General features: G+C 39.7%; 2 protein-coding genes across 4 annotated transcripts in view; one reads left to right on the forward strand and one right to left on the reverse strand.

Moving 5' to 3' along the window:
- The window catches only part of LOC124716755, a 120392-nt gene extending 104853 nt beyond the window's left edge, over positions 1–15539 (forward strand). The window contains exons 8-9 of the mRNA XM_047243299.1: positions 3815–3982; positions 11547–15539. Of these exons, the coding sequence (XP_047099255.1) occupies positions 3815–3982; positions 11547–13784 (2406 nt within the window). The 3' untranslated portion in view covers positions 13785–15539. The remainder of the gene's footprint in view (positions 1–3814; positions 3983–11546) is intronic.
- The window catches only part of LOC124717372 (speckle targeted PIP5K1A-regulated poly(A) polymerase-like), a 221362-nt gene that overhangs the window by 24946 nt on the left and 169862 nt on the right, over positions 1–26554 (reverse strand). The gene's annotated exons all lie outside the window — the stretch shown is intronic.

Below are 26554 nucleotides of genomic sequence, written 5' to 3' on the forward strand. Positions count from 1 at the left end.
TTTCGCTTTTGTTGATGTTCATCTTATACCCTCCTTTCATGACACTGTCCATTCCGTTCAACTGCTCTTCCAAGTCCTTTGCCGTCTCTGACAGAATTACAAGGTCATCGGCGAACCTAAGTTTTTATTTCTTTTCCATGGATTTTAATACCTACTCTGAATTTTTCTTTTGTTTCCTTCACTGCTTGCTCAATATACAGATTGAATAACATCGGGGATAGGCTACAACCCTGTCTCACTCCCAACCACTGCTTCCCTTTCATGCCCCTTGACTCTTGTAACTGCCATCTGGTTTCTGTACAAATTGTAAATAGCCTTTCGCTCCCTGTATTTTACCCCTGCCACCTTCAGAATTTGAAAGAGAGTATTCCAGTCAACATTGTCAAAAGCTTTCTCTAAGTCTACAGATGCTAGAAACATAGGTTTGCCTTTCCTTAATCTAACTTCTAAGATAAGTCGTAGGGTCAGTATTGCCTCACATGTCCCAATATTTCTATGGAATCCAAACTGATCTTGAACATGTCATAACCTAAATCCAAATATCTGTAGTGATGTTTATGTGTTGAATAAAGTGTGTGTGCACACTGTAGCTTGTAAATAATTTATGCTTTTTATGTAGTTTAATAATCTTCAACCTGTATATAAGCAGATTGAAGTGATAATGCAAATTTGAACCCGAGTCTCCTGCTCACCAGACAGATGCGCTAACCGCTACGCCATTCTGGCACAGTGCCTTTGCGCTACTGTACAGCCTATCCTAGCAAATTCTCATTCACTCGTGAGCCCACTTGGAAATGCTGTTTGAGTTTAGGAGGAACACCAAGTGAGCTGAAGTGTGCATGGGAATTTTGATTGAGGAGGGAGGCATGCTAGGGTATCCTTGCAGTCGTGCAAAGCCACTGTGCCAGACTGGCGTAGTGATTGGCATATATGCCTAGTGAGCATTCATTGCTTCATTCTGCGTAAATACATCGAGGAACATAACTGAGGAAGTGTGGGGGATAAAAATGGTAGAGGGAGACCAAACCTTAATTACAGTACGCAGCTTCAAAGGGATGCAGGATGCAGCAACTGTGTGTATATGAGAATACTTGCACAAGTGGAGAGCTGCATCAAATTAGTATTTGGATTGACAAAAACACAGGAAGCTGAGGAGTTGGATTGTTGCAGTGCTTGTGCGTGGTTTTTCATTGTCATGCTGAAGGAAAGTGTGTTCCGTGTGTGAATGAAGTTTTCTATTGTTAAAACTCTATTACAGTACACTGTTTCTCACACACCATTATAGTTACATTGTACACCACCATGCTACACGCTACAATTCAGAGCCCTCTAGTGGCAGAGGGTTGCAACTTGCATCAGCGAAGTGGAAAACTCGACTGAGTAATATGGGTGATATGTAACACCTCAGCCGATACTGAGAACAGAATAAAAAGTTTTGGGGCATTACTTTTTCAGCACGCCCTCATAGTTAATGTAACTTTCAGCAGCTTTCTCGAGTAATATTACCCTCTTTATTTTCCTGCATATAGTTTTGCCCATAACAGTTGCATGTTCTGATTTTATTATTATTTTACCTCAACATCAGGACCAACAGCTACTAATTAGTTGGTTTTTGAACTACTGTATGTTATTACTTGCATTTTGACACATTCCCTGACGGAGTTCATGGTTTTCTGGCACTGCTTTCAAAATTTGTTTTCAAAGTACATCTGCTCTCTGAATTAAGGGAATTATTTATATAACTTTAATTTATACACACTCTATGGAAAAAAGGAGGACACACCATGAAGGATTTATCTGAATGGGATGGAAATTGTAGATGTGAAGTACATGTACAGAGAAACAAATGATTATAATTTCAGAAAAATTGGATGATTTAGTCAAGAGAAAGAGCTCCACATTGCGCAAGTCAATAACACGTTGGTCACCTCCCGCTCTTATGCAAGCAGCTATACGGCTTGACATTGATTGATAAAGAGTTGTTGGATGTCGTTATGAGGGATAGTGAAGCTCTTTCTCTTGAATAAATCATTTGATTTTTTCTGGAATTGTAACCATTTGTTTGTCTGTACATCACATCTATTGATTTCTGCCCCAGTTGAATAATTCATTAATGGTACATCTTTTTTTTGTCTTGGAGTGTATTAGAAGATAGGCTGAAGAAAGGCAAACCAACATTTATAGCATTTGCAAATTTAGAGAAAGCTGATGTCAGTGTTGACTGGACTATGCTCTTTGAAATTTTGAGGGTACTACGGATAACATATTTACAACTTGTACAGAAACAAGACTAGGAAGCAGTGGTTGAGCATGGAGTGAAACGGGGTTGTAGCCTATCCCGATGTTATTCAGTCTGTACTTTGAGCAAGCAGTAAAGGAAACTGAGGAGACATTTGGAAAAGCAATTGAAGTTCATAGATAGGAAACACCAGTAGAGAAAAGAAGTTTTCAATGTGCTGCTGTAGAAGAATGCTGAAATTAAGTTGGTAGGTCGAATAACAAATGAAGAAGATTGGGGAAAAAATAAATTTATGGCACAACTTGATTATAAGAAGGGATTGGTTGACAGGACACATGTGGAGACACTGAGGAATCGTCAGTTTGATAACAGAGAGAAGTGAGACAATTTAAACAGCAGAGGGAAACCAAAGCTTGAATATTGTAAGCAGGTTCAAAGGCGTGTTCGGAGATGAAGAGGCTTGCACAGAACAGACTTGCATCAGACCAGTCTTCAGACTGAAGGCCATAACAACTATAATTTTTGTTTAAATATGTCACTCAGAAGCAATTTTTCTCGTCACATCCCACAATGAGGAATCAGGAACCATTAGTTCCAAATATTCATTCACATATATTATTGCTAACTATTTGCCATGCCCTGTTTGTTATGTTCAGTGAATATGACCTTTAACATGATCCGTTTTTCAGATGGTAGGTAGGATTTTTCCTACTTTATTAGTAATAATTACCTGTATTCAGCACTTGCCCACGATAGGCAAAGGTCCCGAGTTTGAGTCTTGGTCCAGCACACAGTTTTAATCTGCCAGGAAGTTTCATATCAGTGCAAACTCTGCTGCAGAATGAAAATCTCATTCTGGAAACATCCCCCAGGCTGTGGCTAAGCCATATCCCCACAATATCCTTTCTTCCAGGAGTACTAGTTCTGCAAGGTTTGCAGGAGAAATTCTATGAAGTTTGGAAGGTAGGAGATGAGGTATTGGCAGAAGTGAAGCTGTGGAGATGGGGCACGAGTCGTGCTTGGGTAGCTCAGTTGGTAGAGCACACCCTGCAAAAGGCAAAGGTCCCGAGTTGGAGTCTCAGTCCGGCACACAGTTTTAATCTACCAGGAAGTTTCAGTTCCTTTGTAAAGTGCACAGAAAGTTTCCTTCCCCCTCCCTTTCATAATGTGAGCTTGTGCTCATCTCCAATGACCTCATTCATGACAGGAAGTTTAACTTAATCTTCCTTCAGTCCTGATTCCACCTAGACCTAACAAACCTTCATTAAACTAAACCCTGAGATATCTGACTTTTGTCATGTGCCTCGAGCTTCAGATTGTCGAGAGTTGAGCATACTGGCTGAAGCGAAACTGTGAGGTCAACTCCTGAGTGATGCCTGCATAGGTCAGCCAGTAAGAATATTTTTCACAAATGAAGGTTCTATCTACTAGGAAGTTTCAAAACTGTGTACACTCCACTGTAAAGTGAAAGATTCATTCTGGGGCTGACTGTTCTCCTTGTGCCCTGAAAGCACAAGGTACCAAATCATTAATTTTTGCTTTAAATATGTGACAGTGATGCTTTTGTGTGAACAGACGGCCCACATCCGAATCCACACAGGGGAGAGGCCATACTCGTGCCTGGTGTGCGGCCAGGCATTCAACCAGCGGCACACCCTGACCCGCCACGTCAGGGAACATGCCAACAGGGACACGGCCAAAGCATTCTCTTGTTCGCTGTGCGGCAAAACGTTCCCCAGACAGGTAAGGATGCTCTCAGTTATTCGCAAGTGATGAGTTACCCTATAACTACTTCTCAGGGAAGAGATAATTTTTACTTGACTAATTTTTATTCCATCAAATCACTCTTACTATGCCACGTGCGAAGGCCTTTATGTGTCAATAACACAGACCAATCGTGAATACACTCTTTAATGAAAGTGGCATATTCTTGTGAGTTGTACTTTGCAGATCTTAAAATTACAATTGTAATAAAAGAGTGATATTGTCCACCACTATACTAGAATTAACACCAAATATCAAAAAATACTGATTGTAATTCTGTGGATAGCAGGGGTAAAATACGAGGAGTAAAAAGTTATCTACAACTTATAGAGAAACCAGACTGCAGTTAAGAGTCAAAGGACATGAAAGGGAAACAGTGGTTAAGAAGGCAGTAAGAAGGTTGTAGCCTCCCCCAGTGATATTCAATCTGTACGGTGAGCTAGGAGGAAACAAAACAAAGGAGAAATTTGGAAAGGGAATTAAAAGTTCAAGGAGAAGAAATAAAAACACTGCAGTTTTCCAGGGGCTTTGTAATTCTATCAGAGGTGACAACGCACCTGCAGAAGCAGCTGAATGAACTGATGGTGTCTTGAAAACAGATTATAAGACAAAAATCAAGAATAAATAGAAGAAGAAGAAGACAGCAGCGAAGGTAGTGCAGTGTAGCCAAATTAAATCAGGAAATGAAACACTAAAAGTATTTGATGTATTTTGCTATTTGGGCAGCAAAATAACTGACCACGGCTAAAGTAGAGAGAATATAAAATGTAGACTAGTTATGACAAAAAAAAATTATTTCTGAAAAAGAAAACATTCTTTATACCTAGTATAAATTGTAATGAAGTCTTTTGTGAAGTTATTTGCTCTGAGTGAAACAAATATGATAAGCAGTTCATACAAAAAAATAATAGAAGCTTTTGAAATGTGGAGGTACAGCAGAATGTTGAAAATTAGATGGGTAAATCAAGTAACTAATGAGGATGTTCTGAATTTAATTGGGTAAACGAGAGATTTGTGGCACAGCTAGATCAAATGAAGCGACCTGTTGATACGACCCATCATGAGGCATCAAGGAATTGTTAATTTTCAAATGAAAGGGTGCGTAGGAGGGTTAAGAGTGCAGAGGGAGACCAAGGCTTGAAAAGGGTGAGCTGGTTCTAATTGGTTTAGGCTCTCTCTCTCTCTCTCTCTCTCTCTCTCTCACACACACACACACACACACACTGATACTTTAACTTAGCGGTTTTAGGTAGTGGGTGTTTTGAACTATAGTTGGGAAATACTGGTAGATGTCAGGTTTTTACTGCCTCCTTTGTAGCACTGCCAACCTCAGTAAGCTATTGTGTCAGCTACAATGTTCAACTTAGAAAAGCCCCCATCTTTGAGTAGTTTATACTAATTAAATATTGTTGCTGAAATGCATAAATATTGTTGCTGAAATGCATACATTGGTGTGATATCAGTGAAAAAATGTTTATAATGTTTGTCCGACTGGAGTCAGAATGGGAGGACTGTTTTTGCCTACACACTTAAGTTATCCAGTCACTGTTGAACACTGGCTTTTGGTCAAGGTTGCATAATCATGTCTCATTGTTGGTTAAAATGTTCTTAATTGTCGAAGAATGTGTGTTCGTGATGGAAACTTGTTTTGTGATGAAATCTCATGGAGAAATGTGGAAAGGAAGCACCAGTCAAAAGTATTATTTAGACATTAGTAGGAAAATTTCACGAAACAGGTTCAATTTTAGAAAATAAATGTGCCAGACGAATGTCAGTTTTAATGATGCAAGTCATTTAGCATATTAAAGCAGAAGTTCCCAAATCTTTGTGCATATTACACCAGGAAAAGAACATTTCACTTGGTTCAGTCCACACTGTAATGAGAAGAATACTGGAATGTTATCTGTACCCGATTTTCCATGAGTTCAATAGTGCTGATTATGTCAGAAGGGTTCCCTACTGTCTACAGTTCAAGGCCCTCAGTAGAGGCAACATTGGCATTTTAGATCAAAAGTTTTTCACAGATGAAGCTTGGTTTCATCTTGTTTGGTACGCTAATAGCCAGAACTACTGTACCTGGAGTGCTGACAACCCACACACTTTCACCGAGTCCCCTTACACAAAATATTGGCATATCATTTGCACAGTTTGAAGCCAATGAATAATAGGACCTTTGTTTTTTGAAACAACTGTGGATGCTGCTGTCTTGCAAGACATTATCCAGCAAATGATAACCTTACTGCAAGAGGTTGAGCGTGACTGCCGGTTGCAGCAGGACAGGGCCACTTGCCCTACAGCTCACTCTACTGTGGAGACACTACAGAATATTTTTGGCAAAAGAATTATTTTGACAGTATTGTGACCACCACAATCTGCCGACCTTAGTAAGACAGAATTCTTTCTGTGGGGATACTCAAAGTACATAGCTTACAGGTGCAATCCACATGTCCTGCAGGAACTGAAGACGAACATTATAAAAGCGATCAACGAAAGGCAGTAAAAATCAATGAAACAGACAGTGTAAAGCTAACAAGTGTAGCCACGAACATGGTCAAATGTTTCAAAAAGTCCAAAGAAATGGATGGACAACATTTCGAACACCTGTTGTAATTTACAATAACTTACGATGTAAGTCTGCCAATAAATTATTACTTATAACTACAGTCAGCGACAACGTTTGTGACTTCTGTCCATGCAGCTCGTGAGGCCTGCAGTATTCTCAACTCGACAAAGGGCATAGACAGGAATTACGTTACATTCCTGCACCATTTCAATGTCACAGATTGGCTCGCCTGAGTCAGACTCATATTTGAAGAACAAGTACACTTTAAAAATAAGGTCCCTTGTCTGTTTGTGAAATATTTGGCAATTTCTAAGTGTTTCAGCCATTATGAGAAAACTCACATTACACACAGAAAACCACAGAAATCAGTCAGTTGTAATTTCTCACATGAAACACAATAGGACGCTCAAATATGATGGAAGTTTATACAATACTGAATGCTGAAACAGACTGAGAGCTGATTGGCTAGCTGCTAATCTGTCTACCTGTTGCAGAGGCCATAAATGCTGTCGCAGACTATAAGTGATGAAGCCCCTTTTGAGCTGAACGCCCCGTGTTATCAAGTGCTCTTTGTCTACTTCACTTTGTTTGCGATGCACAGTGCTCATTGTTTTTCTTTTCTTACTTCAAAATGAGTGAAGAAGCTATTTCAGGTTCATCACGGGGTTTGAATACGATTTGCACCTCAGACCACAGTTTCATTAGAAACCAACATCTCGATCAACCGACGGATGGTGGCATCAGTTTTCAAGTAACGACTGGAATGTTAAAAGAAGATGACATTTCTCCACTTGTTATGCATTTATTTTATTGGTTCATGAGTTTCTACTCTTTAGGCCATTTTAATACTGATTTTGTGCAGTAGAAAAAATATGCACTGAAATTTAAAGATGCTGCCATTTCAATGAATGCAGAATATTTATTTACTGCAGAAAATCACTTGAAAATAGCATTAAAGGGAGAAACTATTCGTGAACCAATAAAATAAGTGCAGTAGAAGTGTAAAAATGCCACCTTCTTTTAACAAATTTCTTGCTCAGCTACCCACTATGGAAAATATCTCTGAAATACTCTTCAGTTTATCTTAATTGTAATACTTTCAGTAAAGTCTCTTTATAATGGTGGTGGAATCTTGTGCATAATTTTTTTCACTGAAGATTTGTGAAAGCAAGTAACATTTTGTAGCACAGGTAAAGTTTCTTCAAAAATACGATTCAGTTAAGTCAACAGTTTTAAATTATATCATTACCATGCAGATGTAAAATGGTCTTCTATTTGAGATTATTTAGTAATGTCTAAAACACTGCCTTACAAAAAAAAGTGAAGCACCCAGAAGACATGGTGAGATGACAATGTAACTTCATACATGTACACACCACGGCAGGTATGTAAATGATAAGAACTATAATTATCTGTGACAGGTAGAACAGCCACCAGATTGCATTAGTGTTACCACGCCTGGTAGCATATATAAGATATGAGAACAGTATCAGATGTGCAGTGATGTCTGTCAGGTGCCGTTTACTCATTTGAGACAGTGTTATCGGCACCTGACACGGTTTGCAAGGGGCCTCATTGTAGGTCTCCATTTGGCCAGCCAGGATTGCCACAAGTTTCCCCAAGTGAAATTCGCTGTTGTTTCCCTGATTTCCAGACAGGTTTTAGCATTTTTCCCAGACACATTCTGAGATCTCAAGGGTAAGTCTCAGACAGAAACTGACAAAAAATGTAAGGACTTCTGTATTTCTAAACGTGTGAGCTAAAATCTCAAGTACTAACATCAACATCTCTTGCAGTGAACTGTTTTTAGATGGAGAAAGCAAGCCAACTGATATATATGTTTTATCAAAACCACTTATGTTATTTTATTTCAATAACACGAAACACATCTGGTAACAAAAATTTGCATTTCACTGGAGTGGCAAGAAAGAATTAAAATATCTTTCCCGATATAAGAAATAACCTCAGAAAACAGTAGGCCTCTTGAGAGAAGTGTATAAGGCAGGGAAGAGTTGTGTAAACCAACACTACAGGTGACTGCCAATAATATGTCAGTTCTATTATGTTAGTTATTGTCAGTTATTACCCACTGTGTTATGTTTACTATTTTATGGGTATTGTGTGGTTTTTCTTTCAAGACATGAATGAGTACATAGCATACAAACTGCCAGCAACTGCCACAATTTTCTTCATATTATTTTCCATACTTTCTAATTCATATAAACAACTTTTGAAGTGCCAAAATGTACTATAATAAATAAAATGTCTGTAAAACATCATAACTTGTGGTGAGACAGTCGCAATTCCTGAAATCCATCACCCGTGGCCATTGGCCTGCCGAGGAGCACCGCAGTTCTGGGTCCCCAGATAAAACGTGAAAGTCCGCTGCATTATGCCTCTCACAAACAGATCTGGCCTGCGGGCAGATAGGTGAGACCAGACCTGACGGGCAGGGCCTGCACATCAGTGGTAAATGATGGGCTTCAGATTGACAGGTGCATTTGTTAGAGATATTCGCAGATATGGCCTGTGGTTTTAGCCCTTCATGGAAGTCCAGTGATGTGGCCAGCTACCCACATGTCACAGACACCATGTTGATGAATTGAGATTGTGGCAATCAATCCGTGCCACAGGTAACTTGCACAAATACTCTGAGAATCAACACTAATGAGGATAGGGAGCAACTCACTGTAAAGATGATTGCTGAGCCGCAGACAGGCACATAGGTAAGACAATCACACTCTCACCTTAGAATGAGGGAGTGGGGAAGCAGCTCACATACTCAGCTGCACCCAGCCAGCGACAATTTACAAGATCTCAGTAAACAAACCATTTCATGTACTGAGACAAACACGAGATTTTCCCAGGTTCCCCCCCTCAAATTTCCCTGACTTCTGTGAGACATTTGAAATTCCCTGATTTCCAGAACCTGTGGCAACCCTGCCACCTGGTCAAATCATCACGCAATATCCAGTTTTGTGGGTTATTCGAATTGGTCAGTGGCCCGATGTCGGACTGCACGGTAACGCATTAGAGGGCAGACTCGTTGTCGAGGGTGGCATACTTGTCCACGTTACAGTTGACCACGAAAGAGGCCTGCTATTGCGCACCGAGCACGTTGTAACCCCTCCGCATCTGCGCCTGCCATCCTCGAACGAGTATTGCACTTCCTGCAAAACTCTGTGTCATCCTGCAGCATTGGTTGGAGACTGGCAACAGCCGAACTAGGGCATTATTATTCTGTCCATAGGCAGCCATTAACATCAGAACACAAATAGTGGTGTTTGGAGTGGTGCCGTGACCAGGGAGCAGGGACCGCCGATGAACAGTGTCGCACCGTGTTCGGCTACGAATCATAGTTCTGCACTAGCCCGTACGACTGTTGTCGCTGAATACGGCAGTGACCTGGGGGAGGTCATTTTTGGAAAGGCACAGGGCTGTTACTCCTGGCAATGTGGTGTGTGGAGTCATCAGGTATGACTCCAGGTGAGGGCTAGTAGCGATCGAGGGAGTAAGTCTGATGGCACAGTGGCACATCATCGAAATCCTACATCCTCACGTACCACCTCTCTCGTCTCGTGTGACAGTGTTGTGGTGCCATTTTCCAACAGAATAGTGCTCATCCACATAGGGCACATCTCTCTCTGACCTGTCTAGTCGATATTGACGTACTCCCGGCAAGATCCTCCAGATCTGTGCCTTGCGGTACATATGAGAGCAGCTCCGATCTCACCTCCATTCCTATGCCAGTATCCAGGACATCAGTGACCTGTGACAACCATTATGGACCAGATTGTCTCACAAGAGGATACAATGGCTTTATGACACCCTTCTCAAATCAGTGTATGGTTCCAGGTGAGAGAGGATGCAACGTCATACTGGTAAGTGTGTTTATACTGTCGAAGTTCGTTGTAAATTTGACACAAGTTTTGAAATCACTAAAGTAACATCAAGAAATCCTCTCAACTTATATAGTTTCATTTCATTTCCTCTTTCTCTTCTCGTGCTTCTCTTTTCTTGTCAGGCATTGCATATATTCATAAAATTCAAGACAGTACAATATTGTTAATAACACAAATTTTTATTATGTTATAATTACTTAATTTAATTATAATACAACTGAGATGCACTTTGGCATATTATAAAGTGTAAAAATAGATTTGTTGCTAAAGAAAATGAAATATGTGCTTCCAACCATCCAGAGTTATTAAATTTTAATTAAATGTATAATTAGCTCTTCAGTTATACCATACTACATTACATGACATATTTTTGATATAATTCAATATTGGATATATTGCTTGCTTTTGTTTGAAATTATGTAGTAACTAAAAACATTATAGTGTTTTATACCAAAAACAGATTTTTTTTTAAATTCAAGAGTGACATAATTATCAGGCAATTAATGGGCATATGAATAAACAGCGACATGAGTCAGAAAATTTATGAACGTAAAATGTTGCTCAAATGATATATTTGGTGTTGTGTCATATACTTCAATACATGCCTCTTGGTCTGTAGCTTTCAGTAATTTACAGTACCAACATACCATGGTCATGTTTGCTCTTATGAGTATATATGAGTCAATCATCCACATAATTGCCCCTGCAACTACTGAAAAGTCTGCTGCCCTTCTTCAAGAACTGTTTGTCATCTGGTCTCTCTACAGATAGCACTCTGATGTAGTTGCATCTGCAGTTCAGCTATCTGTATCACCGAGGCATGCAAAACACCCCATGACAGCAAGGTCCATAATTCATGGGGAGATAAATATAATATGAAAGACAAATCATATAGTTGAAATAATGCCTTCCTATACATTTTATTGACTGTGCTTCTTATTTATAAGAAGGAAGATCTAGTTACACTCTCAGAATCGGTATGAATATTTAAGACTGACAGTTTATTAATATTGTGCATCTGCTAACTGCCAGTAATATAATTTGCAAATGTGCATAACAAGTACATCCTCTCTTTCAGGTTAACCTGGACATCCACATGCGGACACATACCGGTGAGAGGCCATTTGAATGTGAATTGTGCGGCAAACGGTTTTCACAGTCGGGACACCTGGCACGGCACAAGTTGACACACACTGGCAAAACGCCCTACCCTTGTCCAATTTGTGGGAAAGGATTCTCACAGAAGAAGCGCCTTGTCGACCACGCTCGCACGCACACGGGCGAGCGACCTTTCGGGTGTCACTACTGTCCGAAAAGTTTCACTCATGCCGAGTACTTGAAGTCACACCTCCACACGCACCGTGAAGAGAAATATGTGTGCCCTGTATGCAGAGAAATGTTTTCGCGCAAGTACAGGCTGAGGGAGCATATGCGCATTCATTCGAGTGAATGGCCATTACAGTGTGCGCACTGTAAAGCGTGCTTTGTCTCGAAGGAAGATATTGCCGATCATATACACTCTCGACACCTTTCAGATATAATGGGCGACGGTTACTTTCCAGTAGAGAAGAGCCGCATGAGTTCTGACGAACTCGAGTCACAACCTTACTGTAAGACTGAAAATGAAGACACTAGTGGCAGACGGACAGGGACACCGACTGCTGGCTTTGCTTTGCCGTGTGATGAGGAAAACCTGCAAGAGTCAGACTTTCAACTGGAAATCACTGATGAGGTGATACAAAAACATGATTCCCCCGAACATACCGGTGCTATCTCTGACAGAGTGAGCATCTTCATCAAAGAAGAACGCATCTTGGACGAGGAGGATTTGGCATGTTCAGAAGATAATAGGGTGTCTACTGCTATGCCACCACAAATCTTTCCTAGCAGTGCACCCATAACAGAACCTACATTCATAATTAAAGATGAGAAAGACACACCTGTAGAAGATGCACTGTGTTTTGGAAATGACACAGAATTAAACACTTCGGAGCCATCTATGGCATCCGTCGTCAGCACTGATATAAAATTATGTGCCATCACCAAAGAAAATGTAGCCACTAGTTTGGGAAAGTATCCCTATATGGGACTAATTAACTCTGAAGGAACCAGCAATGAAAAAGAAATAGCCAATATCAAAACAGAGGCAACAGCAGATAATGAATATCACGGGTTTCAGCAGACTGAAGGGATGCAAGAATCTATAGTGAGTGGCAGTGTGAAAACAAGCAACAACTCGGATAAAGATTTGTTCACCAATCCAGAATGTCTACATCTGGAAAGTGATACTACTTCTGTAGGCCAACTGGGAACACTGGTTTCTGATCTCAGTGGCAAAATAATGACACCTGTCAGCATCCAAGAAGAGCTGAGCTCGAGAAAAGAATATCTGCTGTGTATGCAAAATAATGCAGTTTGCAAAACTGTGCCCATGCCTCTTGCCCCAGATGTTAGCAGGAATATACACTCAGTCACTAACTTCAGTGAGAGCATAGCTGCAGAGGTGCAGTGCCCACTCTATCTGGGAAAAGACACTGAACACAAAACATTACCACCACCTAGCAGTTCCTGTGCCAGGGAACAGTTGATGAGCAACACAGAAGGTCCATTGCGTTTGAAAAGTAGTACAGAGTCAGAGAACTTGGCTCTAAATATTTTTCAAGAAACCAGCAGTGGTACCAAGTGGAGCACAACAATACAAAATCCGATCTCTAGCTCTGAGGTTCCACTATGCTCAAGCCACGATGTCGGGAGTAAAGGTTTGGCAGTGTCTGCTGTTTCTAGTGTCCACAGTGATATGGGACTGAGAGTTGACACTGAAGGATATTTAGTGCCAAATTCAAGACATTCTTCCTATTTTGTAAACAGTTCAATGTGCAGAACTGTACCGGCACATCTTACCTCTAATTGTAGCCAAAAAATGAAAAAGAGTGACATAATTAAAGAAGACAGACTTACAACTTCAGATCATCCACTCTGCTTGGAAAGGGATGCAGCATCTGATGATTTGCCACCTTCTTGTTTCCCAAATTTTGTGAACAAAACAAAGGCAAGTATCAGAATTAGGAAAGACCTCGTGCCCAATTTGGAGCCTCCATTGTGTTTGAAAAGCGATGTAAGGTGTCAAAGATTGCAGGACACTTTTGTCTCCGATGCCAGGAAAATAACAGAGAGCTTTCCTCTGCCTTTGGCCACTACCCTAACTGTGTCAGCACCAGGTGATAAAGAAACCTGTAATATATCTGACACACTGGTTTCGTACCAGCAGATGTTATATGATAAACTTATGTCATCACCATCAGTATTCCAGGAATAATAAATTCGTAGCTGCTGTTGCATACCTAGAAAACAGTAAAGCTGGGAATAACAGGAAGCCAGCCAATACTGCTAACTACAGTATTAAAAAATTGTTAAAAACTAAATCCAGGCCTCGGAGACAACGTGATTGTCGACTGACTGTCATGTCACCCTCAGCTAGTCATCATCAGATGCAGTATGGAGGGGCATGGGGTCAACACTCCACACTCATGGCCTTTGTCAATGTTTAGATCTCAGTGCCGCTACCTCACCATCAGGTAGTACCAGAAATCGAACCCGGGTCCCCCGCGTGGGGGCATATCACACTGACCTCTCAGCTGCAGCGGTGGACCAACTACAGATCTGGTCGATCCGAAAAGAATTGAGCTGTGCAATTATTGAACTCTGTGAGCTGTGGTGAGAAACTGAACCAGACAGAACACAAGTACATCAACACTATCAATTCTGGAGACGATGTTATGCATTTTTCATATGTTGGGATACTTATTGAGAATAAACTAGCAGTAAGAAATTGGTGACCTGTGTTGGTGGCATTCCTTATAAATGGCAACAACGTTGTATACTCATATAGTTTCTCTACTGTTAAGGAGCTACGTCCAGGATAGTTCAAATGTCATCAGCACAAGTTCCAAAGCAGTGAATAATGTATGTTTGCACTGAACTGGTGCCTTAGAAAGATACAAAGTTACTTATTAATGGTATATTTAGTGTCAGCACCATCTGCATGGGAGTGCAGCTACGTATCAAACATTAGAAAGATTGTTATGAATTGATGTTTAGGTGCCTTTCATGTTGTTTTATCGGAAAGTGATTCTTCATCAGGACATGTCTCACAGTAATGACTGCTGCATAGTATTAAGAATTTTTTGTGCTATTTACATTTTAGAGTAACTTTTTGATTGAATCTTATTTAATAAGGACATGTACAAGAAAAAATGGTATCAGTTGAAGGTCAGAATTGTTTTAATGTTATTTAATGTGAATGCATGTTTTGTTAAGATATATTTGGCAAACCAAATGAGTATACTGAAATTCAGAGTATGTTCCATTTTTAGTAATTTTTGGTTTTATCAATTTTATGAAACTAATTAATTTTATATATAAATTTGTACAAACTGCTAAAATATTTTATTAATCTGTGTAGGTTCTTTAGTGTTAGTATACACACATTATGTTTCACATTGTGCAAGTAAGATACCTGTCGTCATTGTGAAGAGAATGAACATTGATTACTTTCCATGAAATTGAGTTTTACTGTTAAGAGATTCCTGTGTAGATGGACTGTTCTACTGGAAGAAGAATGAAAATACATGAGAGAGAGAGAACATAATATCCGGAAGAGTAATAAACAAATTAGCAGTGGGCACATAGCTGAGTGGGAAACACCAGTTGAAAAAGGAGAGCACAGAATGTGGATGTAATTATTTTCAGTATATTATGTTATGCAATAGCTGTTATCAGTATCTTTGATTTGTACTGTAAGCTGGTAACATTTGGGACTGTATTTCTACATCTGTACAATCACAATAATGTTTGTGTTGCTGTTTCATGTTTGTGTGTCATTTGATGATGAAAATGTATATTTATAATGAGCCTCGTGGTTATTTTCTCTTGAACTTTTTCTAAATAAAGTTCAAAACAGACAACTGGCTACATTCAGCAAATGGAATTGTAATATAATCCACTGATCCACCTAAAGGGTGTATGCCCTTGAAACACATCACAGAAGAAAATAAAAGTGACTGACATATAATTGTCTTATTTGGCTCTTATAGTATCAGTATTTTGCAACTGTGATTTATTTAACTCACGACTTGATAACATTCATGTCAGCACATGTCACATCTTTGGAACTGGAATTACTACATGTTGATTTAAGGTCTGAGGGAGTTTTGCCTGGCAGATATATCTTGCATATCAAGTGGAATAGTTTTGCCATGTTATGAGCATCTGTTTCTCCCACAGTCATGCACGCTCCTACAGCCTCGCATTTGTCCTCGTAATCATTGCTGCTTAGATATAATGTGCTTTCTATCAGCCTCTTTTACACTCAGGTGACAAAAGTCACGAGATACCTCCTAATATCATGTCAGACCTCCTTTTGTCAGGTGTACTGCAGCAACCCGTTGTGGCATAGATTTGCCAAGTCATTGGAAGTCTCCTGCAGAACTATCGAGCCAAGCTGCCTCTACAGCCATTCATAATTGTGACAGTGCTGCCAGTGCAGGATGTTTTGCACGAACTAACCTCTCGATTATGTCCCACAAATGTTCAGTGGGATTCATGTCGAGTGAACTGGGAGACCAAATCTTTCACTCGAACTGTCCAGAATGTTCCTCGAGCCAATCGTGAACAGTTTTGGCCCGGTGACACATTGTCATCCATAAAAATTCCATCGTCGTTTGGGAAAATGAAGTCCGTGAATGGCAGCAAACGGTCTCCGAGTAGCCGAACGTAACTATTTCCAGTCGATGATTGATTCAGTTGCCCACACCGTTATGGAGCCACTACCAGCTTGCACAGTGGCTTGTTGACAACTTGGGTCCGTGGCTTCATAGGCTCTGCACCACACTCAAACCCTACCATAAGCTCTCACCGACTGAAATCGGGACTCATCTGACTGGGCCACTGTTTTCCAGTCACCTAGGGTCCAACTGATATGGTGACGAGCCTAGGAGAGGTGCTGCTGGTGATGTCATGCTGTTAGCAAACACACTCTTGTCAGTCATCTGCTGCCATAGCCCATTAATGCTAAATTCCGCCACACTGTCCAAATGTATACATTGGTCGTATGGCCCACATTGATATCTGTGGCTATTTTATACATTGTTGCTTGTCTGTTAGTACTGACAACTATGGAAACACCACTGCTCTCAGTCATTAAGTGAAGCCCTTCGGCCACGGTGTTGTCCTCGGTGAGAGGTAATGACTGAAATTTGCTATTCTCAGCACACTCTTGACCCTGTGGATCTCGGAATACTGAATTCCTCAATGATTTCCAAAATGGAATGTCCCATGCATGTATCTCCAACTACCATCTCGCATCCAAAGTCTGTTAATGCCCATCGTGCAGTCGTAATCACGTCGGAAACTTTTTCACGTGAATCCCCAGAGAACAAATGACACCTCTGCCAATGTACTGCCCTTTTATACCTAGTGTACATGACACTACTGCCATCTGTATATGGATGTATCACTATCCCACAACTTCTGTCGCCTCAGGGTGTTTCCTCTTGGTCTTAAATTCCGTATATTGTGTGTTATCCAAGAATTTCTACTGGGTCTTGTCTCTTTTCCCATAATCTCAGGTTCACTGAATGTGTCCTGGACTCATTTCCTTAATTTTCTACTTTTCTGCAATTTCTTCAGTTTTAATCTGTAGTTCACAACTAATAAATTATGTCCAGAGTCAACATCTGTCCCTGGATTATCATAATGGAATTTTAAGCTGTGTTCCCATGCTATAATAAATAGGCCCCATCTTCTCAATTTTTTTTAACTAAACAAAAGAAAACACTGTTTTCTTGTAAGAAGATGGACGCTCTAATTCATTATTAAAATTAAATTATTCTCTGTGCAGAATTATACCAAGTAACTTCCCTTCATTCCTTTCACTCAGTCCATGTTTCCTACTAGTTTTCCTTCTCTTCCTTCTACAACCACATCTCAGTCCCCCATCAAAGTTAAAATTTTCACCTCCCTAAACTATCTGAACAATTTCTTTTTTATCTTGTCAAATGTTCTTTCAATTTCTGGTGAGCAAATAAGCACTTAAGCTTATGCTACGGTGATAGGTGTTGCTTTATATATATCTTGGCTAGGAAAATGCACTGACTATGCATTCACATTAGCTTACCTGCACTCTAATTTTGTTACTGCTTATTAGACTGCAACTGCATTACTTCTGTTTGATTTTGTGGTGATAACCCCATCCTCACATGACTACAAGTCCTGTTTTTCCCATAATATCCAACCTCAACATACCCATTCCTCTTCTTAAAATCTCCAACCTACCTATTCAGCAATTTTAAATGCCACACTGTTCCCTTCCACCACATAATGTCACTCAGTTGTGTGGATGATTCAAGCTGTGTGACTCACTTTCCCATACATGCATCTTTGGTGTTCCAGTGTAGGTTTGAGCTGCTGGTCTCTCACCTATACAATCAAAAAAGCAAGCTCACACTGGCAGTCATTAATTTTAACCCTGAAGGTCATGGTGAAGGCAGCAGACAAAGGTTCAAGAATTTTATGAAACTGCACTGACAATTAAAGACTTGTGCGACATATGAACAAGGAAGGAAGATTAGAGTTTAACATCCCTTTGGGAGTGTGGTCATTAGAGATGGAGCACAATCTCATATTACAAAACTGTGCAGTAGAATGTGCTCTGATACGAAACTTCTTGGCAGATTAAAACTGTGAGAAACTACATTCAGACTGGCCAGATTTGATCTGGAGCTGATATGCCTCCCTGAATCCTGGAAGAGGCATGTTAACACTATCTGGACAGGTACTTTCCTTCACTTGGATGTTTCATCATAACTGGATGAATCCATCATTTTCTTATGTGGTTATGTCATCTGTGACTAATTTTTGATGTGAATTTGTACATGGTACCAGTGACTGTGTCAATTTCTAACAATGACCTATAATGATAATCAGGGGCGCCAACTTATAAAAAATATTGAGGGGGGGGGGGCCATACTGGAGGTCATGCCCCAGGAAATTTTCTAAATTTTAGATGAAAAAAATGAGTTTTATAGTTTTTTAAAGTATTTTAGAGTCATACAATCAACATTAGAACCCCAAAACCTGGACTTTCGATAAGTCGACACTCTAGGAAACTCGACAAGCATGACACAATTTTTGGCTTTGGATAAAGAAACAAAACATAAAACACGCATGGTATTTTCGTAAAAAGCTAATTTAATTTACAGTAATACCCATGCTTATAGACTATTACATAGCAGTGAATATATAGCTCTGAAAAGGCTGAAATGGTATTTAAATACATCCTAAACTATCATTAAAAGAATAAAACATAAAATATTGCTGTTGCACAGTTACAGCACTTTGATTAATAAGTGAAATAGCTAATGTAAGCTTACTTTAAATAAGGCTCAGAGTTCATTAAATAAAAACAATATCTTAAGGTAATGCTTTTTCAAAGTTAATGCTTTAATACAGTTAATAAAATTAATACAGTATGCCTAATACTTTTAGTCAAAAAGTATGTAAATAGCAGGTTTTAATTGTGTCTTACACTGTAAAAATATTTAAGTATTTGAAAATAACTAATACAGTAATACAGTACTAAACTAGTACTAAATTTCAAAACTGGAAATTTAACATTATGTATGTATTTAATTCTCTATTTTATAAAGACTTTTAATATTGCTCCAAATGCCATTATTAGGGCTGTAGTGTCTTTAGCAAGGTGCAAATGTCGACTGTCTGATTGGATTACTGAATGTGAAGTCATATATGACTGATCAGATACCCAATTCATCCAAAACATCTCGGTAGGCATGAAGAACAGCCAAGTTGTTCAATCACTTCTGTCCCATTGTTGATTGGAGATATGACTTCAGATGTCTAAGGGCACTAAATGACCGTTCTGCTGTTGCTGTCGTGGTTTGAACTACGTGGAGAAGCTTAATAGACATCACTACTTCACATAACATTTCTCCAACTGCAGGCTCTTGTGTAACGTACTTTCTTATATCACGCATGTTTTTTAAGACCAGTTGTTTTTTATTAGCGATATCAGCCAACATATTCTAGTGTAAGTTCAGTCTCTCAATGTCTGAGTCATTTTTGAAAAACTCTGTTGATTTTTCCAAATTTGTTTCACCTCTGTTTACTAAAAGCAAGCACTTTTGTTCAATTGCAATGACCTGTGTGAGTCCAGTTGAAGCAAACCGCTCAGTAATGCAAGATTGCACCATTTCACAAACTTCAATGTAAATAGCTTTGTAGTATTCCTTTGGGGTTTTGAAAGTGCACGGTGAGCTGGCTTCTTTGTTTTCATACTTCTTTGGAGTACCTCGATTCCAAGGAAGCAAAGGATCATCAACTTGTGAAGGTTTTTCATTTAAGCACAATTCCCAAAAGTGTTCAAAACTATCGCACCTTCCATTCAATATATAAGTCAAGCCCACATATATTTTTTCCAGATCAGCAACACTTAGATGAGGGCATTGAATTTTTTCATTGATATCCTCTACCGGGTTCATTGCAGGGCAATAAAGACATGAAAAGAAGTAAGTCTTGAATTGTAACATTGACTCAAGGTAGCCTGAACATTTGTAACCTGCCTCTGTTTTGTCCTCTGCAGAAAATGTTTCGAAAAACTCTAGAAGTTTTTCAATATTTTCAAGATACTAGAAGCTCACTTAGTCCATCGAGTTGGGCAAAGGGGTCATAGACCAGCTTGGTCGTTGGTGCTCTCATGGCGTATTCTTCTGAAAAGTCCCATCCTTCTGTTGGATTTCCTTACGGTGTTTATGAAGTCCTAGGCTAAAGCCATAATAACCTCATAGACGTAAGATGGCGGAGACTGTCTACAACTGCCAAGTCTTAAACTGTGAGCAGTGTAGTGCACGTAATGTGTTTTCGGTTGTATATCCAAAACTAACGTTTTTAGTCCTTTGAACTTACCTCTCATATTCGAGGCACCATCATAGCACTGTCCTCTTAAGTTATCCATTGACAAATGAAGATGAGCAAAAACATCTTTTAAAATACTAAACAGAGTTTATGATTCGGTGTTGGGGGTCTCGTATAAGCCAATAAAGTTTTTGTTGATGATTAAGGAATCGTCGACAGTATGAATACAAAATGACACTTGTTCATGAATCTAAGAATCACTTGTTTCATCAACCATAATATAAAAATGTTCAGTCCTCTTGATTGAAGCCAATACCTTTCTCAACACAGACTTCCATAGTAGATGAATGATCTCGTTTTGAATATCGTGTGATGTCCACTTATACCCCGAACAAATCTTTAAACTCAGGTATGTCATTCTTTTGGAGTTCCTACAATTGAAAAAAATTTGAGTTCTCATTTTTGTGCCCTCAATTGCTAGTCCTTGTCGGCATAGAAATTGCATGGCACTAAAAATGTCTCAAGAGCTAAACGGCCTTTCTTCATATCACTATCTAACTGTTCATTCAATGGGGAGGCCACACTTCAGTTAGTGACAGAATTTAGTTTCAGAACACCTTCTTTATGCATAAACATATTTTCATGAAGACAGAATTTTTCCAAAGCCTTTTTTCAGTTAGAAAACCCTATGGAAGTAAATGCATCTTATTTATTTGAAGAAAATTGTAATAGATTTTTAGCATCTGCCTCTTTGCAGGTTTTGCAAAAAACTTTTTCAGTAGATGCTTCATACTCTAGCCATGTATATTTGATCAACCAAGACTTCTGAAATGATCTTCCTTACCGGATTGTTCAGGTTTCAGCTGTGAACAGTTCTAGTCTGAAGCAATTGACAACACAATAATTGTTGGAGGTTGACTTGCAGTGTCATCAACTTCCAAGTGCGCCTTTTTGGTAACAAACATATCCATTGCAAACTTAATTCACAATACACTAAGAGACTAAAGTAAATGAATAAAATATAGTCATATAAAATAGTCCACTAGACACTAAAGTCAAAACACAAAACACGTCTGCAGCATGCACTGTATGAAAGTATCCACACTGAATGATGTGGCAGCAGAGTGGACTTTGCTCCAGTCCTTTTGATGTCGCCACGGCCGCAGCGCTGGCCCGTCGGCGCCAGACTTTACCCAAAGGTTTGCGCACCGGGACAAATTCTAAGTGTGCCAGCAGCACCATAACACTATCGTGATTCACACCACTCATTTTCAGTTAACCTGCTTACTACCATAATAATTAATTGTTTTAACTCATTACTGAATGTATTTTAAAAAGTAACTATGATCAAACAATGAAAATAAAAAATTCCAACATATTTTTGTGATTTTCAAAGCATAATATAACTAATAATTTTCTTAAATTATTCAGGGGGCTCGAGCCTCCTCATGCAACTTGGAGTCAGCACCTGAGGTGGCAGTGTTGTTTAATGAGAATAGTCTTACTCTGTAAACAGAAGTCTAGTAAAAGTCTGAATCTTTTCCTGCATCTCTTTGGTCCTGGAGGTGGTTGTCGCACAAGTGGTGTACTTGGAGTGATGATGTGAACGTGGTAACCCCTGGGGGAAGATTGCCCATTGCTGTATGAACCTCCCTATTTCCGTCAGATGCTTGCAACTAACTTGCATTCCATGTGCAAGAAATTCTGAATTCACTAATGTATATTTGTAACTTTTAAATGAAGGCCCTTTCAACATCACCATATGGCTTCTTAAGTCAACTGACTGCATTTCTGAATAGGTTCTCCTTGAGGACAACAGTATTTAAGGTCTTTCTCAAAACTGTTTCACTTTAATATAATGATTTACACAACAAGTGGTAACTGAACTAAACCTGCAGTGTTTTTATTCATTTACGTAACTGATCTGGTCAGAACCATCAGGCCCTCTCTTACATTGGACCAGGATTTCACATATTGCAGTACGTTTCTCACAATATTGTTACCTAAAAAACAACAATTTAAATATGACAAATAGTGTTACAATGATTTGAATGTCTGAAGTGGCACTGTGAGTAAATAATACTGACTATGAACTAATTAAGTTAATACTGGCAATACTTTTACTGCTGCAGATGTGCCACTAATAGAGAGGATGATGATGATGATGATGATGGTTTGGAAGGTAGGAGACGAGGTACTGGCAGAAGTAAAGCTGTGAGTACTGGGCGTGAGTCGTCTTCGGTAGCTCAGATGGTAGAGCACTTGCCCGCGAAAGGCAAAGGTCCCGAGTTCGAGTCTCGGTCGGGCACACAGTTTTAATCTGCCAGGAAGTTTCATATCAGCGCACACTCCGCTGCAGAGTGAAAATCTCATTCTGGAAACGTCCCCCAGGCTGTGGCTAAGCCATGTCTCCGCAATATCCTTTCTTTCAGGAGTGCTAGTTCTGCAAGGTTCGCAGGAGAACTTCTGTAAAGTTTGGAAGGTAGGAGACGAGGTACTGGCAGAAGTAAAGCTGTGAGTACTGGGCGTGAGTCGTGCTTCGGTAGCTCAGATGGTAGAGCACTTGCCCGCGAAAGGCAAAGGTCCCGAGTTCGAGTCTCGGTTGGGCACACAGTTTCAATCCGCCACGAAGTTTCATGTCATTAACTGTCTTCTGACGCTGGAGATGTTATTCAGTTCTTTAATATAATGCACAAGGTTATTACAAAGTCAGGTTCCTGCTACCAAGGAGGACTTTGAGAAAATGCCTGAATAACGGAATTGGACTGACAGGATTTCACTCTGATATGGGAGTGGGTGTTTCTGCCACATTGTTCTCTTAGTCTGTTCATAATTCTATAATGCAGTGGTGGTAAGTGCTTACACTGTTCTGAAATGTATGCATAAGTAAGGTATCATTGCCAACACCTTTTATTTTTACTTAACACATGGTAGTAATTCAATAAACACACATGCAAGTTATAAGATATAATGATTTTCTGAAAATTCTGTTTTTATTTGGTGAAAAAGGAGAAAAAGATTGTAGAATTAAATGGGACTTTTCAAGTATTTGAAAAAACAAATACATAAATAAAAGTTACCTAGAACCCTAAGGAAGGAAGGACACAGAAGAAAGGGCACGCTGGAAGCTAAAATAAATGTTCTATGTTATCTGGAAACCTGAAATGTCTAGAAGGTGTACTTATCTTATAACTAGGTGGATCTAAAGAAGACAGGTCTCTGTGCAATCAACTGCCAAACTTCCTAATGCCCCCCAGCTCTATTTAGACATAAAATGTAACCTGTGGAACAGTACTATACACAAAAACAAGAAGATATTGCTTGAAGCAATGCTGAGAAAGCCCACAGTAAATGTGAACAGGAACTGCATGTCCATGCAGATGTGGCATCCAGAGACTCTTAGGCCAAAGATAAGAGAGATGTTGGTGTGAAACAAGTACTAGCTATGAAGTAAGTGTTAACTTTTTACGAGTTCCCCCAGGTCAGATGTTGTAACGGAGCCATAAGAGAGATGGGTTGTTCGTCACGGAGATGTAAAGTGACATGGGCTTGAGAAAAGCTGACGAGGTCCTGAATAGTTCACTGTTGGAACATTTTCCACGTATCTGCAACTTATTTCATAAAGGGATATATTTTTCACTTACGTACAGTCAACAGGAACTGCTACACCTGCCTTATATAGTGTAGGGTCCCCACAAGCACGCAGAAGTGCCGCAACACGACGTGGCATGGACTCGACTAATATCTGAAGTAGTGCTGGAGGGAACTGACACCATGAATCCTGCAGGGCTGTCCATAAATCTGTAGGACTACAATGGGGTGGAGATTTCTTCAGAACAGAAAGTTGCACAGCATCCCATATAAGCTCAATAATGTTCATGTATGGGAAGTTTTGTGGCCAGTGAAAGTGTTTAAACTCAGAAGAGTGTTCCTGGAGCAACTGTGTAGCAATTATGGACATTTTGCGTGTCACATTGTCCTGCCAGAATTACCGAAGTCCGTCGGAATGCGCGCACGATATGAATGGCTGCAGGTAATCAGACAGAATGTTTACATACGTGTCACCTGTCAGAGTCGTATCCAGATGTATCAAGGGTCCCATATCACTCCATCTGCACACGCCCCACACCATTACAGAGCCTCCACCAGCTTGAACAGCCCCCTGCTGACGTGAGGTCCTTGGATTCACGAGGTTGTCTCCACATCCATACAAGTCCATCCACTTGATAAAATTTGAAACAAGACTTGTCTGACCAAGCACCAAGTTTCCAGTCATCAACAGTCCAATGTTGGTGTTGATGGGCCCAAGTTAGATGTAAAGCTTTATGTTGTGAAGTTGTCAAGGGTACACGAGTGGGCCTTCGGCTCTAAAAGCCCGTATCAATGATGTTTCATTGAATGGTTTGCCTGCTGACACTTGATGGTCCAACATTGAAATCTGCAGCAATTTGTGGAAGTGTTGCACTTCTGTCATGTTGAACGATGGCTTCAGTCATCGTCGGTCTTTTTGCGGCCACAGCAATGTCGGAGATTTGATATTTTACTGGATTCCTGATATTTACAGTACACTTGTGGAATGGTCATACAGGAAAATCCCCACTTCATCACTACCTCAGAGATGCTATGTCCCATCACTCGTGCGCTGACTTTAACACCACACTCAAACTCTCTTAAATCTTGATAACATGCCATTGTAGCAGCAGTAACCCATCTAACAACTGCGCCAGACGCTTGTTGTCTTATATAAGCATTGCTGACCGCAGTTCTGTATTCTGCGTGTTTGTATATCTCTGTATTTGAATACATGCCTATAACAATTCGTTGGCACTTCAGTGTATTTACTAGTCATTCACACTGAAACCATCACATTAGTGCTAAATGTGTCACAGATTTGTAAGCTATATTACCAAAACCCAGATCTCAGTACCACATGCAGCATAGGGGCAACATAAATTTTATTTTCAATATTTCACTCAATTACAAACCTCTTAGGCAAATATCTTTCCGTTGAGGCTGAATTCAGCATAATAGAGCACGAGCTCTTTGTCCACTCTAATCTATTGTAATGAGATGAAATCCATCTCCAAGCACTGCCAATATTGAAAACAACTGAAAATGTTAAAAATTATTTGAATCAAGACATTTTCTGCTCTGGGGTGTAAATTACTTCATTTATATGTGAAATTCATCAGTCTCAACCTTTTGGTCATTTGCAACTGAAACATTGTACATTCCATGGTGGAATATAAATAATGGAAGGAGTAAAACTAATGGCCTCTCATATGTACAAGGTGTCCCAGGAGGAATGGTCAATACTCAGGGATATGACAGGAACGATCGTTCAAAGCAAAGACAGTCTTAGTAAACATGGGCTATAAAATAGATAGCTTAAAAGCTGTGAACACTTGTTTATCTTCATTACTGTGAAACACATCTCTTCTACTTAAGAAGTGCTGATAACTTGTAGGTTAAGCATTTTAGAGCCTATGTTTATAAGACTTTTATGCGTTGTATGACTGTTCTTGTCACATTCCAGAATCTTGACCATTCCTCGTCGGACACCCTTTATATCAGTAAACTGTCGACTCTTTAAAAAATTGGACTGCCACGTGTAAAACACCTTCAAACATCTGACTTGTTTTTGAATGAGTTAATTTTCTGAATAAAATCTTATCGATTTTCAAGTCTTGTCAATTCAAATAAAACACTCGAGCTTTGGATGGCTATATCCACCATTGTCATCAGGATTAAAAACCACTGACTGAGATGGCTGGCATGGTTTTCCACTTATGTAGGCATGACTGCAACCTCTGACACCAAATAGAGAGTCTTCGTACATCCATATTTAAATTGGTTGAAGGTGGGACACAGCTGGTATAATTTTTGTTGAAAATGAAACTCCTCCATCTGTACTTGAGTTTTCATATTTATTTGGCCACTAGTTTCGATGTTACGTCAACGCCATCTTCAGGCCCGTACACTTTGATGAAAACAATTGTGTATGGCTCAGTACACACAACTGATTTCATCAAAGTGTACAGGCCTGAAGATGGCGTTGACGTAACATCAAAACTAGTAGCCAAATAAATATAAAATCTTAAGTGCAGCTGGAGGAGTTTCATGTTTAACAAAAACCAAATAGGAGCGCTGAAATGA

The sequence above is a fragment of the Schistocerca piceifrons genome, chromosome 9 (genome assembly GCF_021461385.2).
Source record: "Schistocerca piceifrons isolate TAMUIC-IGC-003096 chromosome 9, iqSchPice1.1, whole genome shotgun sequence".
NCBI lineage: Eukaryota > Metazoa > Arthropoda > Insecta > Orthoptera > Acrididae > Schistocerca > Schistocerca piceifrons.